Genomic DNA, 22,162 nt, shown 5'->3' with positions numbered 1-22,162 from the left:
TAAAGAGTACAGGTATTTCTGAAAGATATTTTACTTGCATTATTAGTGAAATTATGTTTTATAGTCACCATTAATGAAAAGTTAAATCAAATATTAGCCACAACTATGTAATATTCCTCACTACCTTAACTCCATAAAGCTCTCTGCTGTCAGAACCTCCATTCTGCTTTGGATCGTCCATGATCTCCAACACCTTGAAACGTACAAGCAAAGTGCAAACATCTAAACTCTGCGATATTAAAATCCCTAAACAGAGATGTGTAAAATTAAATCTTTCAGAATAACTGTACCTCCCTCTCCTCCTCCTGCCTGAACGCAACACGTCAAGTTAAAAAGGGCAAGAGCAGAGTAAAACAGTCTCCATGACGACTGGTCAGAGTTCTACAAAGCAGACAGTGGCCACATTACTGGGTTTAGCCATTTATTATTTCATATGTACACAGGCATATTGCACACTTTACAATTTAAAGAGCACACAGTCTATACAAACACAAACTTCTGGCTTTGATCAAGCAAAAAAAAAAAAAAAAAAAAAAAAAAAAGACAGCAGAAACCTCATGTACTCTTATGTGAGGGATACATGTTTTGTGCGTTGACGTATTTTGTTTTTGTGCGTTTCGTGTGGTTCAAGAGATTTACATACTTTATATTTACACACAGAGATAAATATATACCTTTCAAAAAAAAAAAAAAAAAACTTTACGAACTGATAAAACAGTTTCAAGACACTCAAACTCTTCCACTTTTGCACACTACTGGTACAGCACACCGATGATGGCCTTCTATGGGTTTTGTTAGACGGGATATTTAATAGTATCATGCTTTATCCTCATCAATTCTCAGCTTTAGGCGGCCCAGTTGTACCATTTCCTCCCTCTCTCTCTCTCTCTCTCTCTCTCTTGCAAGACGTGGTGAGATTTGACTGAATTTCTCAGAGTAATGTGCGTACATGTGTGATATGGCAACCAGTCACATTAAAACCCTCCTTTGCTTTTGAGATCCTAGCTTTTTTGGACGCAGAGCCGAGAGTAAAAAAAGAAAACACTGTGAACAACTAAAATCATTTGGAGTTTTCAACTACGCTGACTGTATTAAAATCTTCCTCTAAGCATTAGTTTGTATGTGTATGCTCGCGTGAGTGGTCTGCAGGAAGAGCAGTGGTAGGAACTAGAGGATGTCCACATCTCGAAGATTTCCTCACGCTCGACTTCCTCATCGACGGTCCTTACTTGACGGGACAGGGTGCAGGAGGGAGGGAGGGTGAGGGAGGACGGAGGCGCCCTGTCGCTCATATGTTGAAGCTTTCTCCGCAGCCACACGTGCCCTTGATGTTGGGATTGTTGAAGACGAATTCACTGGACAGCTTTGACTCCACAAAGTCCATCTCAGTTCCCAGGAGGGTCAACTGAGCTTTCTTCTCTATAAACACCCTCACACCTGAAAAAGAGTCACAAAAGAATCATCGCTATGGCAGTGAAACACATTTTTATTCCAGTAAAAGCCACAAAAACAACATCATAACGTCATGTCCTCTCACTTTTGAAATCTTTAATAATAATAAAGAAGATGCGACAATAAGAAGCTGCTTACCATCCTGCAACACTTCCTCATCAGACTTGTCTTTGTCCTTGGTGTAGTCCAGTGTGTAAGTGAGTCCATTACAGCCACGTGTTCTCACTCCAACCTTCAAACCGATCTAATGAAGAACCAGTTGCATGTTAATAAAGGGTGAAGTGTATGCAGAACTAACGCGTTAGTCAAAGCCAAAAGGAAAGCCTTGTAATTACTTTCTCCACAGACACATTTTGATTTTTGACATATATTTTACTCATCCTCACAAAGCCACACAGTTTGGTTGCAGATAAGTTAAAAACTGTGTAATTCAACAGCTGCTGAACTTTCCCACTTTCAAAATGGAGAGAACTAGCAAGGCTCAGCGTGAAAGGCTCAACCTGACATTTGGAGCTACAGTGCAATAAACAAATTTGCCTCAGTTGTTGCTATGGTCTCCTTCGACAGACTTTAACTTATATTTTCACTGTGTGATCCTTAAATGTCACTGCAACAAATCTTAAGCAACTTCAGCAAAAGACGGAGCATTTTTTTTTTAAAATTACTATTAAAATTACAATGTTTTCTGCTAAAGAAGTACTGTCTTGTTGATCTAATGTTTCAGTGTACAACAACCAGATCAGTTACTCACATATTCGGGTTTGTCCTGCAACAAAACCCTGATCTTGCTCACAGCAGCTGGAGTCTGAGGAAAAGACAACAGAAGGTAAGGAAGGCACTGGATTCACACGGAAGGAATTTATTTTTGTAAAACTACACCGTTTCAAATATACTAAGAAGAAGAATGAAAGAGAAACAGACAGGTCGGTTTAAGTTTCTGTGGCTGTTCTGACACCTTTATCACCTACTGTGAAAACCCCATGAAGAAGTATCGTTTACATGAGAGCCCAAACATTTGGATCCTTCCTTTCTGGCAGTACTTACTGAAATAAAGTTAAAAGTACCTGCCAGGCTCTGATGTTAGCATTAAAGTGTGATTATCTCTACGTGCTGCTGACTGGAATACTTTCATAGCTATTATCGACTGCAATTTTAATGGTAATGTCCAAAACTTGACTTGTTTTTTTCTTTTCATCATAATTTATAAAAGGATAGGATGAATAAACACATTACTAATCTCTAAATAAAGGTTGTGTCAAGTTCAATGCCTCATTTTTAACATTTACTGAAAATAATAACTACAGGTGAACCATTACACGACACTCCAGCTGCAGCAGCTGTTTTTTAAGAGGCGTCCCGCTACTACTTCAGCTCGACTCCAGCCCACTATTATCAAGTCAAACCACCATACAAACACACTATCTGTCAACAGCACCGTTAAGAGCCCATCGGCTGATACTGGCCGCCAGTGCATTTCCAGCCCGCCCATAAAAAAACAGACCATGACTCTGCACTGACATCAAACTGAAAAGATGACATTTTAGGAGGTTTCTCAACAATCACTAATTTTCCTCATTATGGATTTTCATTATTTAATCCAGAAGTGTATTTTAATTTGAAAAGATCTTAATGTTATTTAGTTGCTCTCTTCCTGCAGCTCAACTTTACAACAATATTCAAAATGGAAGCACTACCTGCAATCTCTGTGTGTGTTTTATTGCTAATATACACTGTCTGGCCAAAATAACAGTCGCAGCCAAAAAAAAAAAAAAAGGTCACAGACTCTAATATTTCGTTGGACCGCCTTTAGCTTTGATTACAGCTAAGATTAGGCATTCACTGCGGCATTGTCTCGATACGCTTCTGAAATGTCACCAGATTTATTTCCATCCAGTGTTGCATTAATTATCCCCAAGATCTTGTATTGATGACGGGAGAGTCTGACACATCCCAAAGACTCTCAGTGGGGTTAAGGTCTGGACTCTGTGGTGGCCAATCCGTGTGTGAAAATGATGTCTCATGCTCCCTGAACCACTCTTTCACAATCTGAGCCCCATGAATCCTGCACTGTCATCTTGGAATATCCCCTTGTCATCAGGTTAGGAAAAAAAGAATCCACTGATGTTATAACCTGGTCATTCAGTTTATTCAGGTAGTCACCTGACCTCATTCTTTGGGCACGGGGTGTGTCTTTGGACATGGTTGTTAAAGAAATGAGAAGCTACTCATTGCATCAGTTGGGGTTAAATAACTTGTTGACAGCTGAAAGATAAATCACCCATGCAGTAATTATCCAACAGGAGGCTCGTACCTATTGTGGCGACTTAATTTTGGCCAGACAGTGTATTAATTAAACGATGGTACGTTTCCAAGCAGCAGCAGCAGCAGCTTAGTGAGCAACCAATCCAACCTGGGAGTAATGTTAGCATGTTGCTAAGTCTAATGCGATGCTCGTAGAACCGTCTCTTATATGTGACTCAGACGTTAGAACCATGTTTAAACATGGTGAAAATTTAAATGCTAAGAGAAAGCCCACTAAAAGTTGAAACCGACTTCCTCCGACCGTTTGGTTGTTAGCTAGCTTAGCCAACTTACACAACATAACGGCTGCCTGTCTTTAACGACAGACGTTGTCGAATAACTTACACCGAACGGATTAAAAAAAAAAAAAGAGGATCTTGACGTAAGTTTATAACCAAAAACTAATTAAGAACTTACCAATGTCAGCGCGGCTCTGGTAGGCAGTATCTTTCTTTTGCTGACCGCTCGGACGGTCGCTCTCACCATGGAGGCAGACATGTTGCTGAAGAAGTTAAAAATCACAACATAGAACTGCGCAAGCGTGTAAAAAAAAACTGGTACACGCCCCAAATGAGAATCCCGCTCAATGATTGGCTGATAGCATGACAGACAGACGCGACAGCCAATCACATTACGAATGAACTTACGCAAAGATGTACATAAGCTTCTGTTGCGTAACCGCTTTCTAAATAATCGTCGCTTATGGAACCCGTCTGTGGGAACAGCTTCATGAATAAATAAATAAAGATTATGATAAGACTGCACGTTGTATACACACTTGTTAAGTATTTACACGTTTAAAAAAAAAAATAAAAAAAAAATAAAGAAATACTCCAAGACTAGGATTTGATTTCAGTTTAATCAACCCTTCCAGACACAAAAAAAGGGCTTGCAGGACAAGCTTTCCTTCCAGGATCAGAGTTCCTTAATACCAAACTCAACCTTCCATTTGAGTTCAACAAAAGAAACACAACAAGTCTGGCATTAAAACAAACCTGCTTTAAAATAAGAAGTCGGATTAAAATGCCAGCAACATGTTTATCTTTATAAAATTACGCTGTATTAGGAGAACAATAAAGCCAGAGAGATACTCAAAGTTGAATGACAAGCAGGTCTTTGAGACAAAACTATAATTAATATATATAAACATAATTCCAAGGGCGTGGACCCTCACAGTGCAGCTACCAATCTGTGGCACCGTAACAAATAAACGAAGCGTTTGTGGCAAATAAACATTTTTATCTTTTCCAATTAACCGAGTTCACTTGCAGTTTCGGCGTGAGCGCAGTGTTTGCAGCAGTGAACGCCGTGGATCAGCAAACTGATTTCATTTAAGCAGGAAACTTTTTACCCAACTTTCTCAGCTTTGTTCTTGCACCATATACAACACTTGCTAGTGTGAGTGGGGCAGTATGTTCCCATGAATATGAATGGGCCAGCAGTCTGAGAAAATAGACTATGATACTGAAAAAGTAATTAAAGACTGCTTTCTCTAACAAAGACAAGCCTTATTGCAGGTAGGACTGCTTTCAGAGCTGAAGGGGAGAGGGACTGATGAATGTTACGTCGGGACAAATTACACAGGACTTAAATTTAATTTTTAAAAAAGACCATGGCCATAACAAAAGACACACTGCTATTCAAATCTCTATTTTTTTGTGTTAAATCTCAAGAAATGTCTTAACAACTCTTGTAATTGTGAAAATAAGTGTAGCTAATGACTTTTGGGATTACTTGAAATAGCCTTGTGACTGTGAGGACAGTGGAGGTTCTATAGTGTCAGAAAGCATCAAGGATGAGACAAATATATAATAGGCCATCCTCAAAAGATTTCTGATTATAAAGATCTGAGCTATCAGTCATTGAACGGACACAGTTCTGAATTATTCAATTCTAATTTGAGCAGTTTCACACAAACGCTGAAAGGACATTGCTTGAAATATGATGACTTTTTTCTTTTTTTTTTACTTGACTGTCAGAGTAGGTAAACAAAAACATGGGGTGCATGCATAATGGCTTGCCTTGTTAAAATGAAACCTTTAAAAAGCTCCTCTGAGGAGGAGAACATTAAGGGGGGCAAAAAAAAGAAACACACATAAAAAGGCCCTATTTGGCTTCAAGTCAAGGCGTCCTGGCTTTGGCTTTTAACGGGCTCCAATTGGCCCAACAGTACCATTCAGATTTTTAAGGGTTTCTGTCTGCCCGGACAAGAGAAGAATCTCGTGGTTTGTGTGTCCAGAGGTGCAGCTCATTCCACCGGGCTCCTCCTGTGACCAGAGCGAGCAAAGTTTCGGCAGGCTAAGCTTCCTGAAACACACCAGAGAGCAACTGTCAGCATTCATTGTAAACATATTTTTAACCTCGATGGCTACTTCTGCAGTAAAATATACACAATGGTTAATAAAATAGGTCAGACTGCCTAATTGGAATTAACTGACAGATATATTTGTTATGTCCTCCTTCATTTGCACAAAATAAATCAATCAAATAATTTCAGACCACAAGTAGTATCACTCACATTATACATTTTTGGACTATATTGAACCTGATCAGGCAGAAAACATGTCATGCTCTCATTCTCTCCCCTCACCAGCCCTAAACAGACAGCCGCCACCAAATGTTAATCCAAGTCTTTCCAGATTCATGACAGTGCAGGCTTTGAAAGAGTTTAAATGTAGGGTTTTTGCAAAACATTATGATCAGGAAGCTGGCCTTAAGTGCCATCACTTCATTATTTTATCCTACTACACATTTGTGTGACCCTGCAATGCCTCTGCCACTGGTGCAGAAGCATTAACATTGAATCAAACATGGGCTGACAATGTGTGCTGAAGGGAAAGCAATCCCATTAATAGGAACATCAGTTACTAATTGTAGTGTATGCACATTCCCAAAGGGGACAAACAATGCAAGTACAGAGAAAAAAAAATCTGTACAATTATGTTTTGACCAAAAACCTAATAAACAATGCTGCAGTTGCCTGTAAACACCTTCTTTGTAGGGGTCTATTGACTGTGCATGTGTTCTTTTTCTTGGTATTAACCTTAATGGCAGTTTTTAGGAGTTATTCCTGAGGTGAGGCGGCCTAATTTACTTCCCAACTTCCATTCAACACATTTTCAAAGCAATTAAATGTATTAGACATCCTTCAGTGCTACAACACATTTCCAGTGGGAGAAGAAAGCCAAGTGGATTTAAATACCTGCTTGTGGACTTAATGTTATATTTTGTTGCTTTCTCTTCTTCTTCTTTTCTTCTTGTATAGGTAAACCCTGCAAAAGAAAAGCTCCGATGTAGCGGTGTGTATAGCTGCAGATAACATTGCCAATAAGAATCCTGTTTAAAAAAAAGAACGTTCTTTGACAGGAAACATACCTGCTTCTCCTTTTCTCTTAAAATCCTCAAGTGGGGTGAAGAGGAGGAAGAAAAGTTTTCCATCTTCACATTGCCTGCAAAATGAAGACTCAGAATAAGTAGCATTCTTTATGTGTATTCATCAATGCCTAATAAATTCCTGCTTTTTAACTTTTTAAGTCACTGAACTGCCAAAACTGCCAGTTGCAGTTGCAGGGACATACAATATGAAAGCAAAATTATGTGTGAACCTGCAGGGCTTCTGTAAAGCTGACAATCCTTCTTGATGTGGGCGCTGGACCCACACAGGTAGCAGCAGCGTATCTCCAGTGCATCTCTTTTCCTCCAGTGTTCACTCTTGTGTCGGACCTGATCCTTGCCGTCCTCCGCCGTATCCATTCTGTCTCGCAGGTGCTCCGTTCGTTTCTCTGAATCCCTTCGGTGCTTGGAGCTGAGACAAAATCATTCACGATATAATTTTAACATCTGCAGAACGACATTTCAACCAGGCACGCAGTGCGACCGTTCAGACGTACTTTTTACGCATGGGGCAGTCCTTCATGAAGTGGCCGATCTTGCCGCAGATGCGGCAGCAGCGATCATTGGGAGCAACTTCGCCCTCCGTGAGGACCGCGGGATCAAAGAAATACTCCTGGGATAGATGCAGGCAACATCACAATGTCAGCGCTTTGGCAATAACAAGACAATGAGCAAATGTAGCGTTTAGACAACAAATACTGACCATTTTACTGCTGTAAACAGGAGGAAAGACTTTCACCGGGGTCCCGAACACTGTTCTGCCATTAATAAAAGCCTTCATGATGAAGTTGGTCACTAATCCAAAGACAAAAAAAGAACACATCAGAAGCCTGGGAAAAAAAATAACTTTAAAGAGACAAAAAAATAAAGTGAAAAGATAAAATATGAAAGGCTCGGGAGAAAGAAATAAGGATATAATCATACTTTTCCTGGACAGACCAGCACCCAGATTATGATTCAAGTCAAATGGATCTGTAATACGAACACAAAACGATAACGTCATCATAAAAATATTTCAAAGAAAACCATGTTGGATATTTGATTAGTTCAAGTCTGATGTAGCAAGTTTTTATTTTTTTATTTTAATTTCTAGTCTGTGCCCTGAGCTTCATGTCGGGCTGACCTTCAATGACGATGTACTTGGACGTCCACTGCTTGTTGAAGGTGGTGAGGCGGGCTCGCTGGCGGACGCAGATAACGTGCTCTCTGAAGTCAAATTCCTCAGTGTAAAAGCGGAGCAGGCCGAGCCACAGCTCCCCCACGCTCTCAGTGTTCTTCCCGTACTGTGGCCAACGGCTGGGCTGCAGGGCGATGAGGATAATTAGTGTACGGGTGTAAAGACAAGCAGTGGGACGTGTATTTTCACTACAGTGTTTTAATCAGTACTCACTAGTGATTTTAAATCATCAAAGAAGTACACGTTCCATCCATCAACCAGCACTTCTGGCTTCTTCTTTCCATCATAGATCTGCAACAAACCACTCAGTTAAGTGTTCGTATCGGCAAAAGTAAAACATAAAAATATAGAAATCATCATTTAGTAGTATGACATTTGCACAGCTAAATTAAAAGACGTCCTTTGTACCTCTTGCAGCACAGGGATTACTGGTGGGTTTCTCTGCTGAAGGAAGAACAGCACCATGAGGGTGTAGGCGTACGACGAGAGGCTGCCACGTGAAGCATCCCCAATGTCGCACATCTGTAACGAAAAGGAAAAAGCAATACAGTAACGCTGAACAAGACAACGGCATGAAACGGTATAAGCCTTTGAAGCATTATCACCTTGGCAAAAACCTTCATGACGTAACAGAGGATCTTCACTCTTGGGTCCAGGGCAGCGTATGAAGCAAGCAGACGTGTGTTGTGCAGGGCCTGCAAAGAAAAAAAAAGAAAAAGGTTTGTCTTTTAAAATCAACTTTGAAATGTGTGCTTATACACTTACACATTCATCAGTTATTATAATAGAACACATGGACAAGAAAAAAATATCCCTACCAACATGTTGTAGAGGCTGATGTCTCCCTCCAAGCCAGTGCGAACATGGTAGAACTTCACAATGGGAACTTTTGCCGTAGTGATGGGGAGGATGTTCTTTACACCTGGAGACAGGGTACAGATGTCAGGCTGACAGGTTAAAAGGAAAACACTCACATTTTCTGGTTTATTTTAACTAGACGTATTCCCATTAATGTGGCTATTAGGGCAGTGTGCTATGCTAAGGTTGTACTTTCTGCGTCTATTGTAAAGATTGAGGAAAACAGAAGAGTCACACAAAATACAATATTCCTGCAGGTTTCCAAAAAAATAAATCAATTTCAACATTTGTTGTTCAGTCTGACTAAAAGTTAAGACATGGAACAGCCAGTTTGCTGCTTGAGAAATTCATAGTTAGTATGATACTTAAAGCCACAGGAATGGGAAATATAACAAGTTGAAATAAACCACAATGGCTTGTTGCCATTTGCTCATAATTGAAAACCAACACTGGCTGTAAGCTGACAAAAAAACATGGGAACAAAGAAAACACAATAATGCACCAGAAGCACACTCACCTGCCAGTTCATTAGGTACACTATTGTTAAAACAAATGCATTCTGATACATCACTGAACTACATCTTATCTTCATAATAGTATTCAGCATTTGGTTAAAATAAAAGAGCTGCTGATCTAACAGTATGATAGATTTGGAGGCTGTAGTTACTGTTGGTGGTACAGAAGAGCGTTTCTCTTATTTAGCCTTGCCCACTCACTAAAATGGGGTGGTCAAAACAATAGGAACAACAATAGGAACAACAATAGGAGCAACTTAACAGCACCACAAACTTCATCTTCCAGAATGATCATACAGTTGACTTGTCACCTTACTCATGTTTCATCATAAATTAAACACTCTAACACACATGCGAGGGATTTAGAGAAGGACTCTTAATTAGAGGCATTAGTTTTCACTAGTGTAACTAATGAACTGGCAGCTAAGAGTAAACAAACCACATCTGCTCTGCCTTACCAGGGTGTTTCTTCAGCAATCTCGCAAGGCCTTCAATGAAACTGATGCAGCGAGAATCCTACGGGAAAGAACAAACACATTAAGTATTTAAAATCAGACTGAGTATCACAGTCAAGTATTAATTAATACAAACTCCGCAGAACTGCTTACAACTTTAGATTAAAACCACTGAATACCTAACCTTTCATCTCTTACAATTATAAAAATTACGTACAAATAAAGGTGACAGAGAAAAATATAAGGGCGTGGAAATAAAACTCACATCCATGTTATCATGCCCCTCCAACACCATACAGATGTCCAGGTCGCTCTGCCTGAAGCCAAAGCCATTTTTGGATGATCCAAATAGTTGTAGCCGAGCCCCTGTGCGTCACAAAGTCAAACATAATTTGTCAAATTGCAAACTAAATCACACGTCTTGTATTTAACAAATGAGTCAATGAAACGTATCATTAGGTAAATAAAAATGCTACGCCTTGAAGAAATTGGTTTACTTCACCAGTAAACTGTCGTCTGACAAAGGCCTCCAGGTCTTGAAGGATGTGATCTCTTACACTGACTTCCAGTTCATCTGGGGCAAAGTCGCCTAAAAGGGGAATAAAACAAATGGAATCATTTAACTCAACGTTATTTATAGAGCACTTTTAAAACAACCACAGCCGAAACAAAGTGCTGCACATAGGTGGGAATAAGAACATAAGAACATAAGACAAACATTTAAGAACAATAAAACAAACACTAAACAAGAGCAGGGTCTCATGGGAATAAAAACGGGTTTAAAGACAAGGTTTAAAAATGGACAGTGAGGGGGCTTGTCTGATGTGCAGTGGTAGACCATTCCATAATTTGGGAGCAGCAACAGAAAAAGCTCTGCCACTCTGAGCTTCCACTTACACCGTACCTACAGGAGCAGCTGACCTGAGACACCGAGCAGAAGTGTAAGGATGGAGAAGCTCAGAGAGGTAAGGCGGGGCGAGGCCATTTAAAGATTTAACGGCAAATAAAACAATCTTAAAATGGACTTTAAAATGCAGAGGCAGCCAGTAGAGGGAGGCCACAATGTGCTCCCTCTTACGTGCTCCAATTAAGAGACGAGCAGCCGTATTCGTGCGAGGGAGGACTGGCTGACCCCAAAATTAAGTGCGTTACAGTAATCCAGCCGAAATGAGATAAAGGCACGGATTACTGTCCCAATTTAAGGGAAGACAAACCTTTACTTCCTGTTCATTCACAAGCAACAAGGTGCCTCAAGGTGTTTAGCACACAATGGGCCTCATGCAAGAACCACATGTCACAAATAATCATGTTACCAAGATCAACAATATACAAAGATAAGTATATAAACAGCTGCATCAGGTTTTACACGCAATTTTATCCGCTTTACCGTTGTGTTCTTATTTACTTCCACTACTCATTACTTTATCAGTTATGTTGTCCTCTGTCAATCTGTGACACTGGGGATTTGAAGCTTTTTGGGGAACATTTGAATAGTTTGATGCTGGCGGGATGCAGGTAGGCGACGTACTCGCTAAAACGCTCACACAATCACACGATACTCACTGTAGCACTGCTCACAGACTTTGTCGAGGACACTGAGAAACTCTGGCGTTATTGGGGGCAAGGGATCCAGCTGCACTTTCTTGAAATCTTCTGGACAATCTTTCTTCAGATGTCCATCACGTTTGCACAAGCTGCACACGACCATGTGTGACTAAGTGATTTGGAAAGGGGTTTACTTTAGGTGATGCACACAAGCTTATTTGCCACAATTTTACTTTAACTAATATACAACCCAAACAACTGCCACTTAACTTCAAACGTCCCCACATCTTTTAAATTAGCTATGTGTTTCATTTGCATTCATCAGCGAGCATAAAGCTAAACTCACCCTTCCTCTGGTGAAAGCCTGCTTGGTGAATTCATAAGACGGTGTGCTCTGCTTTTGGTTTTTATTTTCTGGTCCCTCATCTTTAACTGTATCCGCTGAAGGTGGAGGTGAGACACTGACAGGTGCAATCTCCGCCTCTTCTTCCTCTTCCTCGTCCACTGAGCCAGGCGTGTCAAAATCTGGACCCTCCTCGTCGGACAAAAGCTCCTCCCCCGAGATGTCGTCCGCTAGGAAAATGTCTTCATCCTCTGTGGTGAGGCTGTCCAGGTGGTGCCGGTTGTGTGTGTCCGCATCAGTATCTACATCCTCATCCTGCTCTTCCTCGTCCTCCTCGTGGTCTGAGAGACTGCTTTTGCACAGGTCGACATCTTCTTTGTCTCGCTCTTCATCTGAGTCGCTGTATTCTTCAACTTCCTCCTCTTCCTCAATAATGCAATCAGAGTCTTCAGGACCATTTTCTCCGGGTTTGGGCTGACCTGTAGACTGCGACTGAATGCTGAGCTGGCTGAAGCCTGACAAGCACGCAGTCTCTTCCCTCAAAGCCTTAGCATTTGTCCCCTGAAGTTGTCCCTGCTTTGACTTATTATTGGGATTAGAAGTTGGCGCATTGAGTGGCAGTGCAAAGTACTTGAATGTGGTTTTGAGGCAGTGGACGATGTACTCAAACATTTGCTGACTGTTCACAGAGCGGGCCACGTTTCTCTTGACGGCGAACGGATCTGGAATACAGAGCGATCCGTTAGTCCAGCCACAAAATCTCAAAACACCACAGACAAACTTTACAATATTAACACCTCAATTAAAGGCTGAATGGAATTGACAGTGAAGAATTAGTCAAAACTAAGAGCCAAGTGACAATAAAACAGATTTCGCACGTACAAAAGCATGAAAATATTGATTTGTTGTTTACAAATGAGAATAAATCATTTAAAAAAAACTCTAACCCTCCACTGCGATGCGTTTCTTTGGCCAGTCCTTCATCTCTCTGGAGAGGACAGCACTGGTCCGCACACTGATCACATTGTCGGCCATGTTGAACTCCAGGGAGTAGAAGCGCAGCATCTCCACCCAGAGAAGCCCAACTTCCTCCGTTGGGCGAGGGTTCTGAAACACCAGCGGAACCTGCAGGAAAACAGACCGCACATTTGTGATAGTGATAGAATACAACGTTCTAAAAAGCTAAAAGCAAACCAGATATTCAGATTGGAAAATTTAGGAAATCTTTTGTAACTGACAAAAAGTAATCCTGGGAGAGATGTTCACCACAAGAGATTGACTATGGTATCTGAAGGTTCCAAGTTGCAAACATTTAGTGCTTTACTACGGTAAATAAAACTAAAGAATCTGACCTAGAAAAGCTGCCTCTTTAGAAGCTACAGAACTACATTCATAATTACCTTCCCCTTTATACAACAGCCCTCTGCTGGCTGCGATGAGTCTTTGGAGGAAGGGGTGTAGGCCCAGTGTAAATATCCATCCTCCACATGCGTGAGATTGAAGTCTGACAGCCTGCTGAGTGAAAACACCTTAACCTAAAAAGAGAAGAAGCTTTGATTAGAGTCCACTGAGAACAACTAGCAAGCTTTATTTATTTCAGGTTTGAGATGAAAAGAAACGCACCTCCTGGTTCAGGTAGGTAGGTAGCAGGGACTCTTTGCGCTTCTGTAAGAAATAGATAACCATGAGGGCGAAGACGTACGGCGGCAGCCCACCTTCTTCTGCACGGTCGATCTCACAGATCTAAAACGGAAGCAAGAACATCTCGGGTTAATGTGATGTTTGGGGAAAAGAAAGTTGATCGGTCGATGCGAGGTCGAGGTCTGATAGTGGAAACGTACCCGGGCCCAGCGTCTGAAGCCCAGAACCAGCGGGAGGAGGAGACGCTCGCTATCGGCTAAAGCAGAGAGATAGGTGGCGGTTTGGAACGCGTTTTCATTCCCTGCACTCACTTTGCAGATCAGGCCGCTGTTGAGAGAATTAACAATTTCAGTTTCCATTTACAGCTCTTCTAATGTGACCCAGATATGAGACATAATGCTTTCATGCAAATCTCTTTGTTATTTCTGTAATTCCTTTAAATACCAAGACTTTAAAGCTGCTCTAAACCACAGAGTTTAAATGACAAATAAAGTGGCGACTCTGAACTATCTAATTTAGATACCAACCTATTTTTCTCTTTGCAAATGACCACAGGCACCCTGGCATGAAAATCAGCTTCCAGATCAACAAAGAGAGCTGAGGACAGAACCAAGCATGTTCCACGGTTTAAATCTTCTAGTACATTGGTTAACTTTCTCTTGGAGAAACGTCTCAGTACAGAGAAATCTTGTAGTGAAATGAAAAAGAGGTGACTCACGGGTCAAGGAGAGGCACTCCTTAACCATCAACAAGACGTCTGGCTGATGCATCTGTGAATACATTCCATTTCAAAGCCTTTATACAACATAAATACAATATAAAAAGATGTATGAATGGGATGTGTCTAAAGAGCACAACATCAACAAATCAACCACTTTTTTAACCTAAAATGTAAAGAGTGCATCATATTTTGCCATCCACACTATCATAACTTCTCTCTGACACACACTTGTAACTAATAAACTCATATTAGATATGACATAATCAACCTAACTTGTAAAAGTTTGCTGCATTGTGTCTTGTATATCTATTTGGTTCAAACTTACTGCTGTTCTGACTATTCTCCTGTAAGGTTGAGAGGTTTTCACAACTTTATGTAACAGAAATACTAGAATAAAACAGTATTCATGTTATCAAACTCACACAGGGCTACTCACGTGAGGTGGATACTGAATGTCAATGTTGACATCAGAATCCTTAAATCCAAATTTTGTATAAGATGATCCATATAGCCTGAGCCTGATCTCTACAAATTAGAGAAAGGGAGGGAGAATAGTGTTAATTAACATTAAAACGTAACTAAACGAATAATTACCTGATGTTAACGGCCAACTTTCCGTCCGCTACAAAGTGATGCTATTGCCGGAATTCATGTCTCGGTCACCAAATAAAAATTTCATTCTTAGGCATCTCACCAGGCAGGACGGACAGAAGAAGGTCTTGCATGATGGAGACAACATACTGTCTCCTCTCGACATCCTGGTCATTCAAGCCATGTTCTTGGACAACAGCATTCAGTGCAGCACTCACTGCACTGATCTGCTCTGGACCGGGAAGCAGAATCTCAGTCAGCATTACCTGCTCCTGCCTCTCCTATGAACACACAAGCAAATAAGTGTTCATCTCAGCTTTTCATAAGCAAGGTCCACCATAGCACAACGACAGTATAAGAGCACCGTCCATGTCTACAAACTGTAACCGTTATCGTATAAATGGCAATTTGTAAAACGCGACCATTTCTCACCCTGGCCCTTCTCTTGTGTCGTTTGTCTCTGATGTGCCTGTAAGCCTCAGACACAGATTCCAGGAGAATATCACACAGGGTGCAGGTGTAAAGTGCAGCAGGGTTGCTGTGGGACTTCTGGACCAGCAATAAAAAAACAGAAGCAGAGATATCAGATATTTAAAGTGTAATAAATGTAAGCAACTTGGCTGCACAATTCAAATGCTGAAGTTAAGCCTAATAAAACACGTTTGCAAAAATGCAAAAATGCTCGGCTGATGAGAACCTGTACCTTCTTGAGGCTATAGACCTCATCCCTCATGAGCCTCCTCTCTGCTTGCTTTAGGCAGCGCAGCTCTATGGCTGAGAGTGCAGGATCTTCTATCACGGGGCCCCTGTTCTCTTCAGGTTTCTTCTTGTTTCTGTTTCTCCGTCTTCTCCCTTTGAAGATAAGAATTGCATGTGTGAATGTGTCACTGTGTGCAGTGAGTACATAAAGCACAGTCTGACTCAAGGAGCTTAATTTACCGTACATCAAGAAAATGTCAATTCAGACTGACAGCTCTGATGACTTTAGATTTTTTGTTAAAGTCTCAGACGGATTTCCAAATCCTCACCTGATTTATAAGCACTTTCATCTCCAGGATCTCTCCTCCCCTGCTCCCTGTCCTCTTTTGAACCGTCTCCCTGGTTACTCCTCCTCCAGTGCTGCTGCTGCGGGCGCTCTCTCCAGTAATCGTCCCGACCCCCACCACTGTTTTCGGGACCCGAGAACCACTGAAGGTCATCCGTCTGAGAGGGGCTGTGACCACCTCTGAATCCGCCAGGGGAGTAGCTCAGGGGTCCAAGCCCTCCCTTTTTGGGACTGGCCCAGTAGGGTCCACCCTGGTTCTTCTTGCTGTGCTGACCTCCGTCTGATCTGAAGTTCTGCCCTCGAGCGTGGTCTTGCGTCCTCCAGCTTTCCGACTTGTCGGCCGATCCCCTCTCTCTGCTGCCTTGCTTAGCCCGGTAAGTCCTGCCAGAGTTTTCCATGGTTCACGAATGCTAAAACTGCAGAATTAAAAGTCCAGTTAACGCGGAAACAGTCCGTAATGTAATGAAAGCATCACTGACACAAACTATGTCAAAAGATTGCAATTTTTGACGGCCTTTCTTCGCACGCCAGTTTAGTTCCTTTACTTGTTTGCACAGGAGCTTTCATTGGCTGCAAATTGCTCATCGCTTTCGCAACTTGTCATGTAATTCACACACAAGGCTGCTGCAATAGCTTTTCAGCCTTGGAGGAGCAGCATTTTCAACCCCCCCCCCCCCCCCCCCATCCCGTTTGAACACGTTGACCCAACGCAGAGCTGGTGTCAAACTCGATGATTTTTAGCCCTCGTGTTCTGTAAACTCAGGTTAACTTTTAACAGACTTTTTGCTGGCTATGAACAATAACAGCTCCAGGATGAAAATCTGACCCTGTGGGGGAAACTAACGTTGATATTGGAGCTTCTCTAATTACCACACATATTCAAATATAATTGATTACGCTTGATTACGGTCGCTGCTTACAGACAAACGTTACAAAAAGGACCAAAATTACTTGGCACGGGTAACGGTAGCCGTTTAACCGACGTAACAGTTCTCAAGAGCCTGTTATGAGATTGTGTTAGCATACGCTAGCTTACTAGCTTCTGAGTGAGATTTAGCTCTAACATTTCTCCTCCCACGTCCTAGGGTTAAAGGTGTACAATTTTATCACATACACAGCGGGCACCCCGCAAACAAATCAATGCTATTCGCCGTATTTAACCTTGGCCAGTATTGCCACACAGTTACAGCAATGCTGGTAGCTACTCGTGTTTAGCTTGCTAGCTTAACACCTAGCTTAACAGCTAGCAACAATTAGCGTTGCTGTTCCTTTCTGCCGTTTTCTCTCAAGCTGTCAGAATAAGCAACAGCGGCCAAGGCAGCCTTCTGATAAACGCCGGCGATAGCCATTGATAAAATAATATCAGAGTCATTTAAATACCTTATGTACGTGTGCAGAGGACATACTTGAAGCCTGGTTCAGGTCTGACTTGGCATGATCCCTTGGTTGAACTGGAGTTTGAAAGGTGACGTCTGTTTTCCTCTCGTCAAAGATCCGCCCACTGTAAATAATAATAATAAAAAGACGCTGATTTTTAAAATTTTGACAAAAAATGCCTAACGTACGGCGGTTATCATGACATGAACTCCATATGTTCACATGTCCAACCGTTTGAAACTGAAATTAGAATTAATGGATAAACAGGACCCCAGTTTCCATCCATTTGTTATGTTGTCATGTTGCTATTCTGCCTTGTACTGTGAATATACTAATACTAATAGACTTACCAATACTAGCATCACTACTAGATGCAAATACATACCAATAGATTAATACTAATACTAATAGACTTACCATTACTAATACTAATACTATTACTACTACTACTAATTGACTTACCAATACTAATACTAATTGACTTACCAGTACTAGCACTGATACGAATACTAATACTGACTGGCCAATACTAATACCAATACTAATACTAATTGACTTACTAATACAAGCACTGATACTAATGCTAATACTACTAGACTTACCATTACTAACACTAATAGTAATAATAGACTTAAACAATACTAGCACCGATAAATACTAATAGGCTACTAATAGACTGACCAATACTAATACTAACTGACTTACCAATACTAGCACTGATACGAATAATAATACTAATAGACTTACCATTACTAATACTAATACTAATACTAATACTAATACTAATACTACTAATTGACTTACCAATACTAATACTAATACTAATACTAATAGACAGGCCAATACTAATACCATAATTGACTTACTAATACAAGCACTGATACGAATACTTAAACTAGACTTACCATTACTAATACTAGTAATAACAGACTTAAACAATACTAGCACCGATACAGATACAAATACTAATACTAATAGACTGACCAATACTAATACTAATACTAATGCTAAATGACTGACCAATACTAGTACTGAAACGAATACTAATACTAATAGATTTACCAATACTAATGCTAATGCTAATACTAATACTAACAGACTTAAACAATACTAGCACTGATACAAATACTAATACAAACAATACTGATAATACTAATAGACTTACTAGACCTATAAATTTGAATTCTAACACTAATACTAATACTATTAGGGTAATGTCATATGTCTATTTTTAGTTTGGCTTTTTATATGAAATTATTATGAAACTTTATAAATTCCACAAACCAGCAGTTAAAATGGATTCAGTCACTGTTTTTTTTATTTTATTTTTTTATTTTATGCATGTGTACAAATAACAAAAACTAGGCCATAACATATGTTTCAAGGCAATTAATTCCTACATGGGACATGTAATTGTTTGGCTGCTGTTTCCAGGAGCAACATGAGAAATGTGAGCTGCAGGAGCGGGGAAGACCCCGGGAAAGCTGACGTTACCAGGCGGAACTCCCCTCTCCATCCCAGAGCCAGCCTCCAGGAAGCCTGCGGCCTCAGTGGAACACAGCCGGTGGACTGGAAGCTTACGTGCACTCGGGCTCCAGGTAGAGACCGGAGATGGTGTCATTCGTGAGCGGTGAGTGTGGATCCCAAAGCGTTTACAAAAGGAGGCGGATGAACGGCCCGTCTCCTGCAGCAGCAGAAGCGCTCACACCGGCTCAACAGCGGCGGACGGCCCGGCACAGAAAACAGACGCTCATGTCCAAACTGAGCGATTCTGGTTTCGAGGAAGATCTGGGACCTTCTCCGATTTCATCCCCGCCTCCAGTAGATGCGTCCCCGCTCAGATCAGACGAACCTGTTGCAGGACAGCTGTCCAGCTGGTACCTTCAGTATGGAGACATCGGTTTCGAGATCCAGAGGGAGAAAGAGGCGCAGTTTCATCCCTGCAAGAGCTTGGCACGGCAGCCACAAGTAGGCTATGACACACTATTTAGCCAGTTGCTGAATGGAAAAATAGACACGTAGTCCCACATTTTTCAAACACAATCCTAGAATATTGTGCCATCTAACTCTATCATTCAGTTTCCCTTGATGCAAAGTCTGTATTTCAGAAAGTTAAACTTCTTTTAAGTTTTAAATCCTTTCATTTCAGTTTGTAAATTAAAAAAACAAATGAGAGAAAGAATACATGGGCAGGCTTGGTTTCAAAATCTAACCTATTACCTTCTATGGGCCTCTTGATGATTCTGTGTTTTACTTGCAGTTGACTACAGATGCACGATGTAAGCTGGTCAGTTGGCTCATCCCTGTACACAAACACTTCCGTCTGTCCTTTGAGTGCTGCTGCCTGGCAGTGAACATCATGGACAGGTTCTTGGCGTCCACACCGGTCGCTGCTGACTGTTTCCAGCTCCTGGGTGTCACTGCTCTTCTCATAGCCAGTAAACAGGTCTGTATTTGCTTGCGGAGCAGGCAGTTTGGTGGATTCGTGGATTTTAATTTTAATATAACCCCTTGCTTTCCTCCGCTCTCTGCAGGTGGAGGTATGCTCGCCGCGGATCAGCCATCTCTTGTCACTGTGCTGCGACGCTTTCACAAAGGAGCAGCTCTGCAACCTGGAGTGTCTCATCCTCCTCCGCCTTGACTTCCGCCTCGCCGCTCCCACGCTGGCCTTTTTCCTGGACTATTACGCAAACTGCGTTGAGGCCGTCCAGCTTGTATCTGAGAACACGAGTGGTGACAGGTTTTCGAGAATGAAGCCAGACACAAAAACGCCAAGGCAGTGCGGCAGCCTTGCACAAAAGGTCTGTGAGTTAACTCTGGCAGATTATGCTTTCAACAAATACCCACCATCACTGACTGCTAGTTGTGCACTAAGACTAGCCAGCGAGCTGTTGAAAACTGAACAGGGCCAAGCAGAGCGTGCAACCATACAGCCACAGGAAAAACTGCGTGACAGTTTTGTGGATGAGCTATGGACAGAACATATTTCTATCCAGCCGTCTGAAAGCACTGGCCGGTGTGAGGGTGACTCTTTGGCAGTGGAGGACCACTTCCCGGCTGTAGGTCAGGAAATCTACAACCCCGATCTGGCCCAGGAATGCAAAGACAACCTGAGGCTGCTGGTGTCACTGAACCAGGAGACGTTGGAAGAGATGCCTGCCATGTGAATGCAACTGTGCCACCGTTCAGATGAAAATGCCAAATGTCCCTCTTCTTTGAGGTTATATTAAACACAGGAGGTTATTTTAAACATTTCAAATAAATAATGTGTATTTTTTAGGGCTGAGATGAAGATGATGTTCGGGAGTCTGGTGTTTTTGCACACTTAACGTCACGCATACCTCATTTAGAGTCACTTGTTTGCAGCCGTTGAATGTTTTACAACTTAGTATTATGTTGCTGTTGTATGTTTTTATGTATTTATGTATTTAACGTACTGTGATGCAGAGCTATTATTTTCTGTTTATGCACTGATTTGCTGCAGGTTTATGATTTATGTCACTTTCGCAAAAACGTCTTTTATGAAGGATCTGAAAAATGTGCTGTAATGAACTGATTGTTTTTATGAATTAAATTATCTGTAAAGGAATTTGTGTTGGTCTCTGAACTTGTGTTTACATCTTAGCTGGTGTTTGATGATCTCGTGACTTTTGAAACTTTATTGGGATTTAGAAATTTGTGTCTGTTGCAATCAAACAGAAGAATCCTTATGTCATCTTTGGCATAAATCATGAATTTGTTAAGACTGGAAGATGAGACCACTGAAGCAGACAGCACATCCCTATAAATGTACAGAAATCTAATAAACCACTCGACAATAAGTGGTAAGAAAGTGCAGTAAATATGAGGCTAAAGGGCAGAAATAAATACTACTCTGAGAGTACTCATTCTTGCAGCTTATAGCTATTGTGCTCATTTGCCTCAAGGTCAGCACCCCATCGTTTTTTTTGTTTACCGTTGGCTGTATCACCTGAAACCCGACTGCGCCAACACAGTCTGAGCAATTGAGGAGCTTTATCTGCTAATCCATTACGCGTGGCAGCTCGACCTGCTGACACAGTGTCGACCACACAGGTGCATTCAGCGTTAAGGGCCAACTAGGCTCACTCGTGTTTGTTTACTAGAGGCATTTGTCACCAGTGTTTACCGAGCTGTCTGATGTAATTGCCCTTTTCCTCTCCCACTTCACTCTAAATGTGGCAACAGCCTTTTGGCGTATTTTAAGTGGGCATTTTACGCACGGTTGGATAGAAATTACGCACACTGCCCTGGCCATGAAATCGCTATCTGAAATAAAAGACAATAAGCTGTAGTGATAATAACTTAAAGGCACGCAAGTTGTCAACTTCTGTCGGTTGTCTTCGTTCTCTTGATGATCATGGAGACCGTATTGCTTTTTTACAGCGACAAAAGATAGACGTGAATGGGCAAAGACCTGGCAAGCATGCCTTTCTGTCGCAAGGAGAATTTGGCCGCAGGCGAAGGGAGGGCAGGTCTGAAGCAGAGAGCACCTGCTGTATGGCGCCGTTGTGCGCGGTACCAGTTTTACACTTCAGACCAGAAAACCGTTAGCCTGCACCAATTTAATCTCCGAGGACGCTGCCTCTCCCTGGAGACCGAACAAGTGCATTTGATTGGGTTAAAAGCGCGAAACCGCGGCACAGAGACGCACAGACCGGGAGAATGTCGACTATATGAGCTCTGAAACAAATCATGTCCCCCTCAGTTCTGCACACGGGGCTGGAGTG

The 22,162-nt window shown here is 41.6% G+C and overlaps 3 protein-coding genes across 3 annotated transcripts; 1 reads left to right on the top strand and 2 right to left on the bottom strand.

The window, feature by feature from the left end:
- Positions 1 to 255: 255 nt before the first annotated feature.
- On the bottom strand, positions 256 to 4,259 carry isca1 (iron-sulfur cluster assembly 1). The gene is made up of 4 exons (XM_084550988.1): positions 4,171 to 4,259; positions 2,204 to 2,257; positions 1,591 to 1,696; positions 256 to 1,437 (listed from the first exon to the last, which is right to left on the bottom strand). The coding sequence occupies exons 1-4, from the start codon at positions 4,249 to 4,251 to the stop codon at positions 1,289 to 1,291; spliced, it is 390 nt and encodes a 129-aa protein (XP_084407114.1). The 5' UTR covers positions 4,252 to 4,259; the 3' UTR covers positions 256 to 1,288.
- A 345-nt stretch (positions 4,260 to 4,604) lies between these two features.
- tut7 (terminal uridylyl transferase 7) lies at positions 4,605 to 17,507 on the bottom strand. Its single transcript, XM_084551535.1, has 29 exons — positions 17,418 to 17,507; positions 16,021 to 16,453; positions 15,696 to 15,844; positions 15,425 to 15,541; positions 15,096 to 15,273; positions 14,838 to 14,926; positions 14,399 to 14,450; positions 14,208 to 14,277; positions 13,881 to 14,007; positions 13,663 to 13,782; positions 13,440 to 13,574; positions 12,987 to 13,164; positions 12,043 to 12,761; positions 11,715 to 11,865; positions 10,654 to 10,740; positions 10,417 to 10,517; positions 10,155 to 10,212; positions 9,142 to 9,245; positions 8,929 to 9,018; positions 8,732 to 8,845; positions 8,537 to 8,614; positions 8,270 to 8,447; positions 8,071 to 8,118; positions 7,850 to 7,941; positions 7,644 to 7,759; positions 7,359 to 7,558; positions 7,129 to 7,202; positions 6,956 to 7,025; positions 4,605 to 6,060 (listed from the first exon to the last, which is right to left on the bottom strand). Exons 2-29 carry the CDS (start codon positions 16,433 to 16,435, stop codon positions 6,002 to 6,004), a joined length of 3,969 nt encoding a protein of 1,322 aa, XP_084407661.1. The 5' UTR covers positions 16,436 to 16,453; positions 17,418 to 17,507; the 3' UTR covers positions 4,605 to 6,001.
- A 1,547-nt stretch (positions 17,508 to 19,054) lies between these two features.
- Positions 19,055 to 20,581, top strand: ccno (cyclin O; the record flags this gene model as incomplete). Its single annotated transcript, XM_084552340.1, has 3 exons — positions 19,055 to 19,382; positions 19,675 to 19,860; positions 19,949 to 20,581. Exons 1-3 carry the CDS (start codon positions 19,083 to 19,085, stop codon positions 20,579 to 20,581), a joined length of 1,119 nt encoding a protein of 372 aa, XP_084408466.1. The 5' UTR covers positions 19,055 to 19,082.
- Positions 20,582 to 22,162: the final 1,581 nt, after the last annotated feature.

Source organism: Chelon labrosus, assembly GCF_963514085.1.
Source record: "Chelon labrosus genome assembly, chromosome: 9".
Taxonomy (NCBI): Eukaryota; Metazoa; Chordata; class Actinopteri; order Mugiliformes; family Mugilidae; genus Chelon; species Chelon labrosus.
The sequence above is the reverse complement of the archived record's forward strand: the minus strand, read 5'-3'. Positions and strand labels throughout refer to the sequence as shown.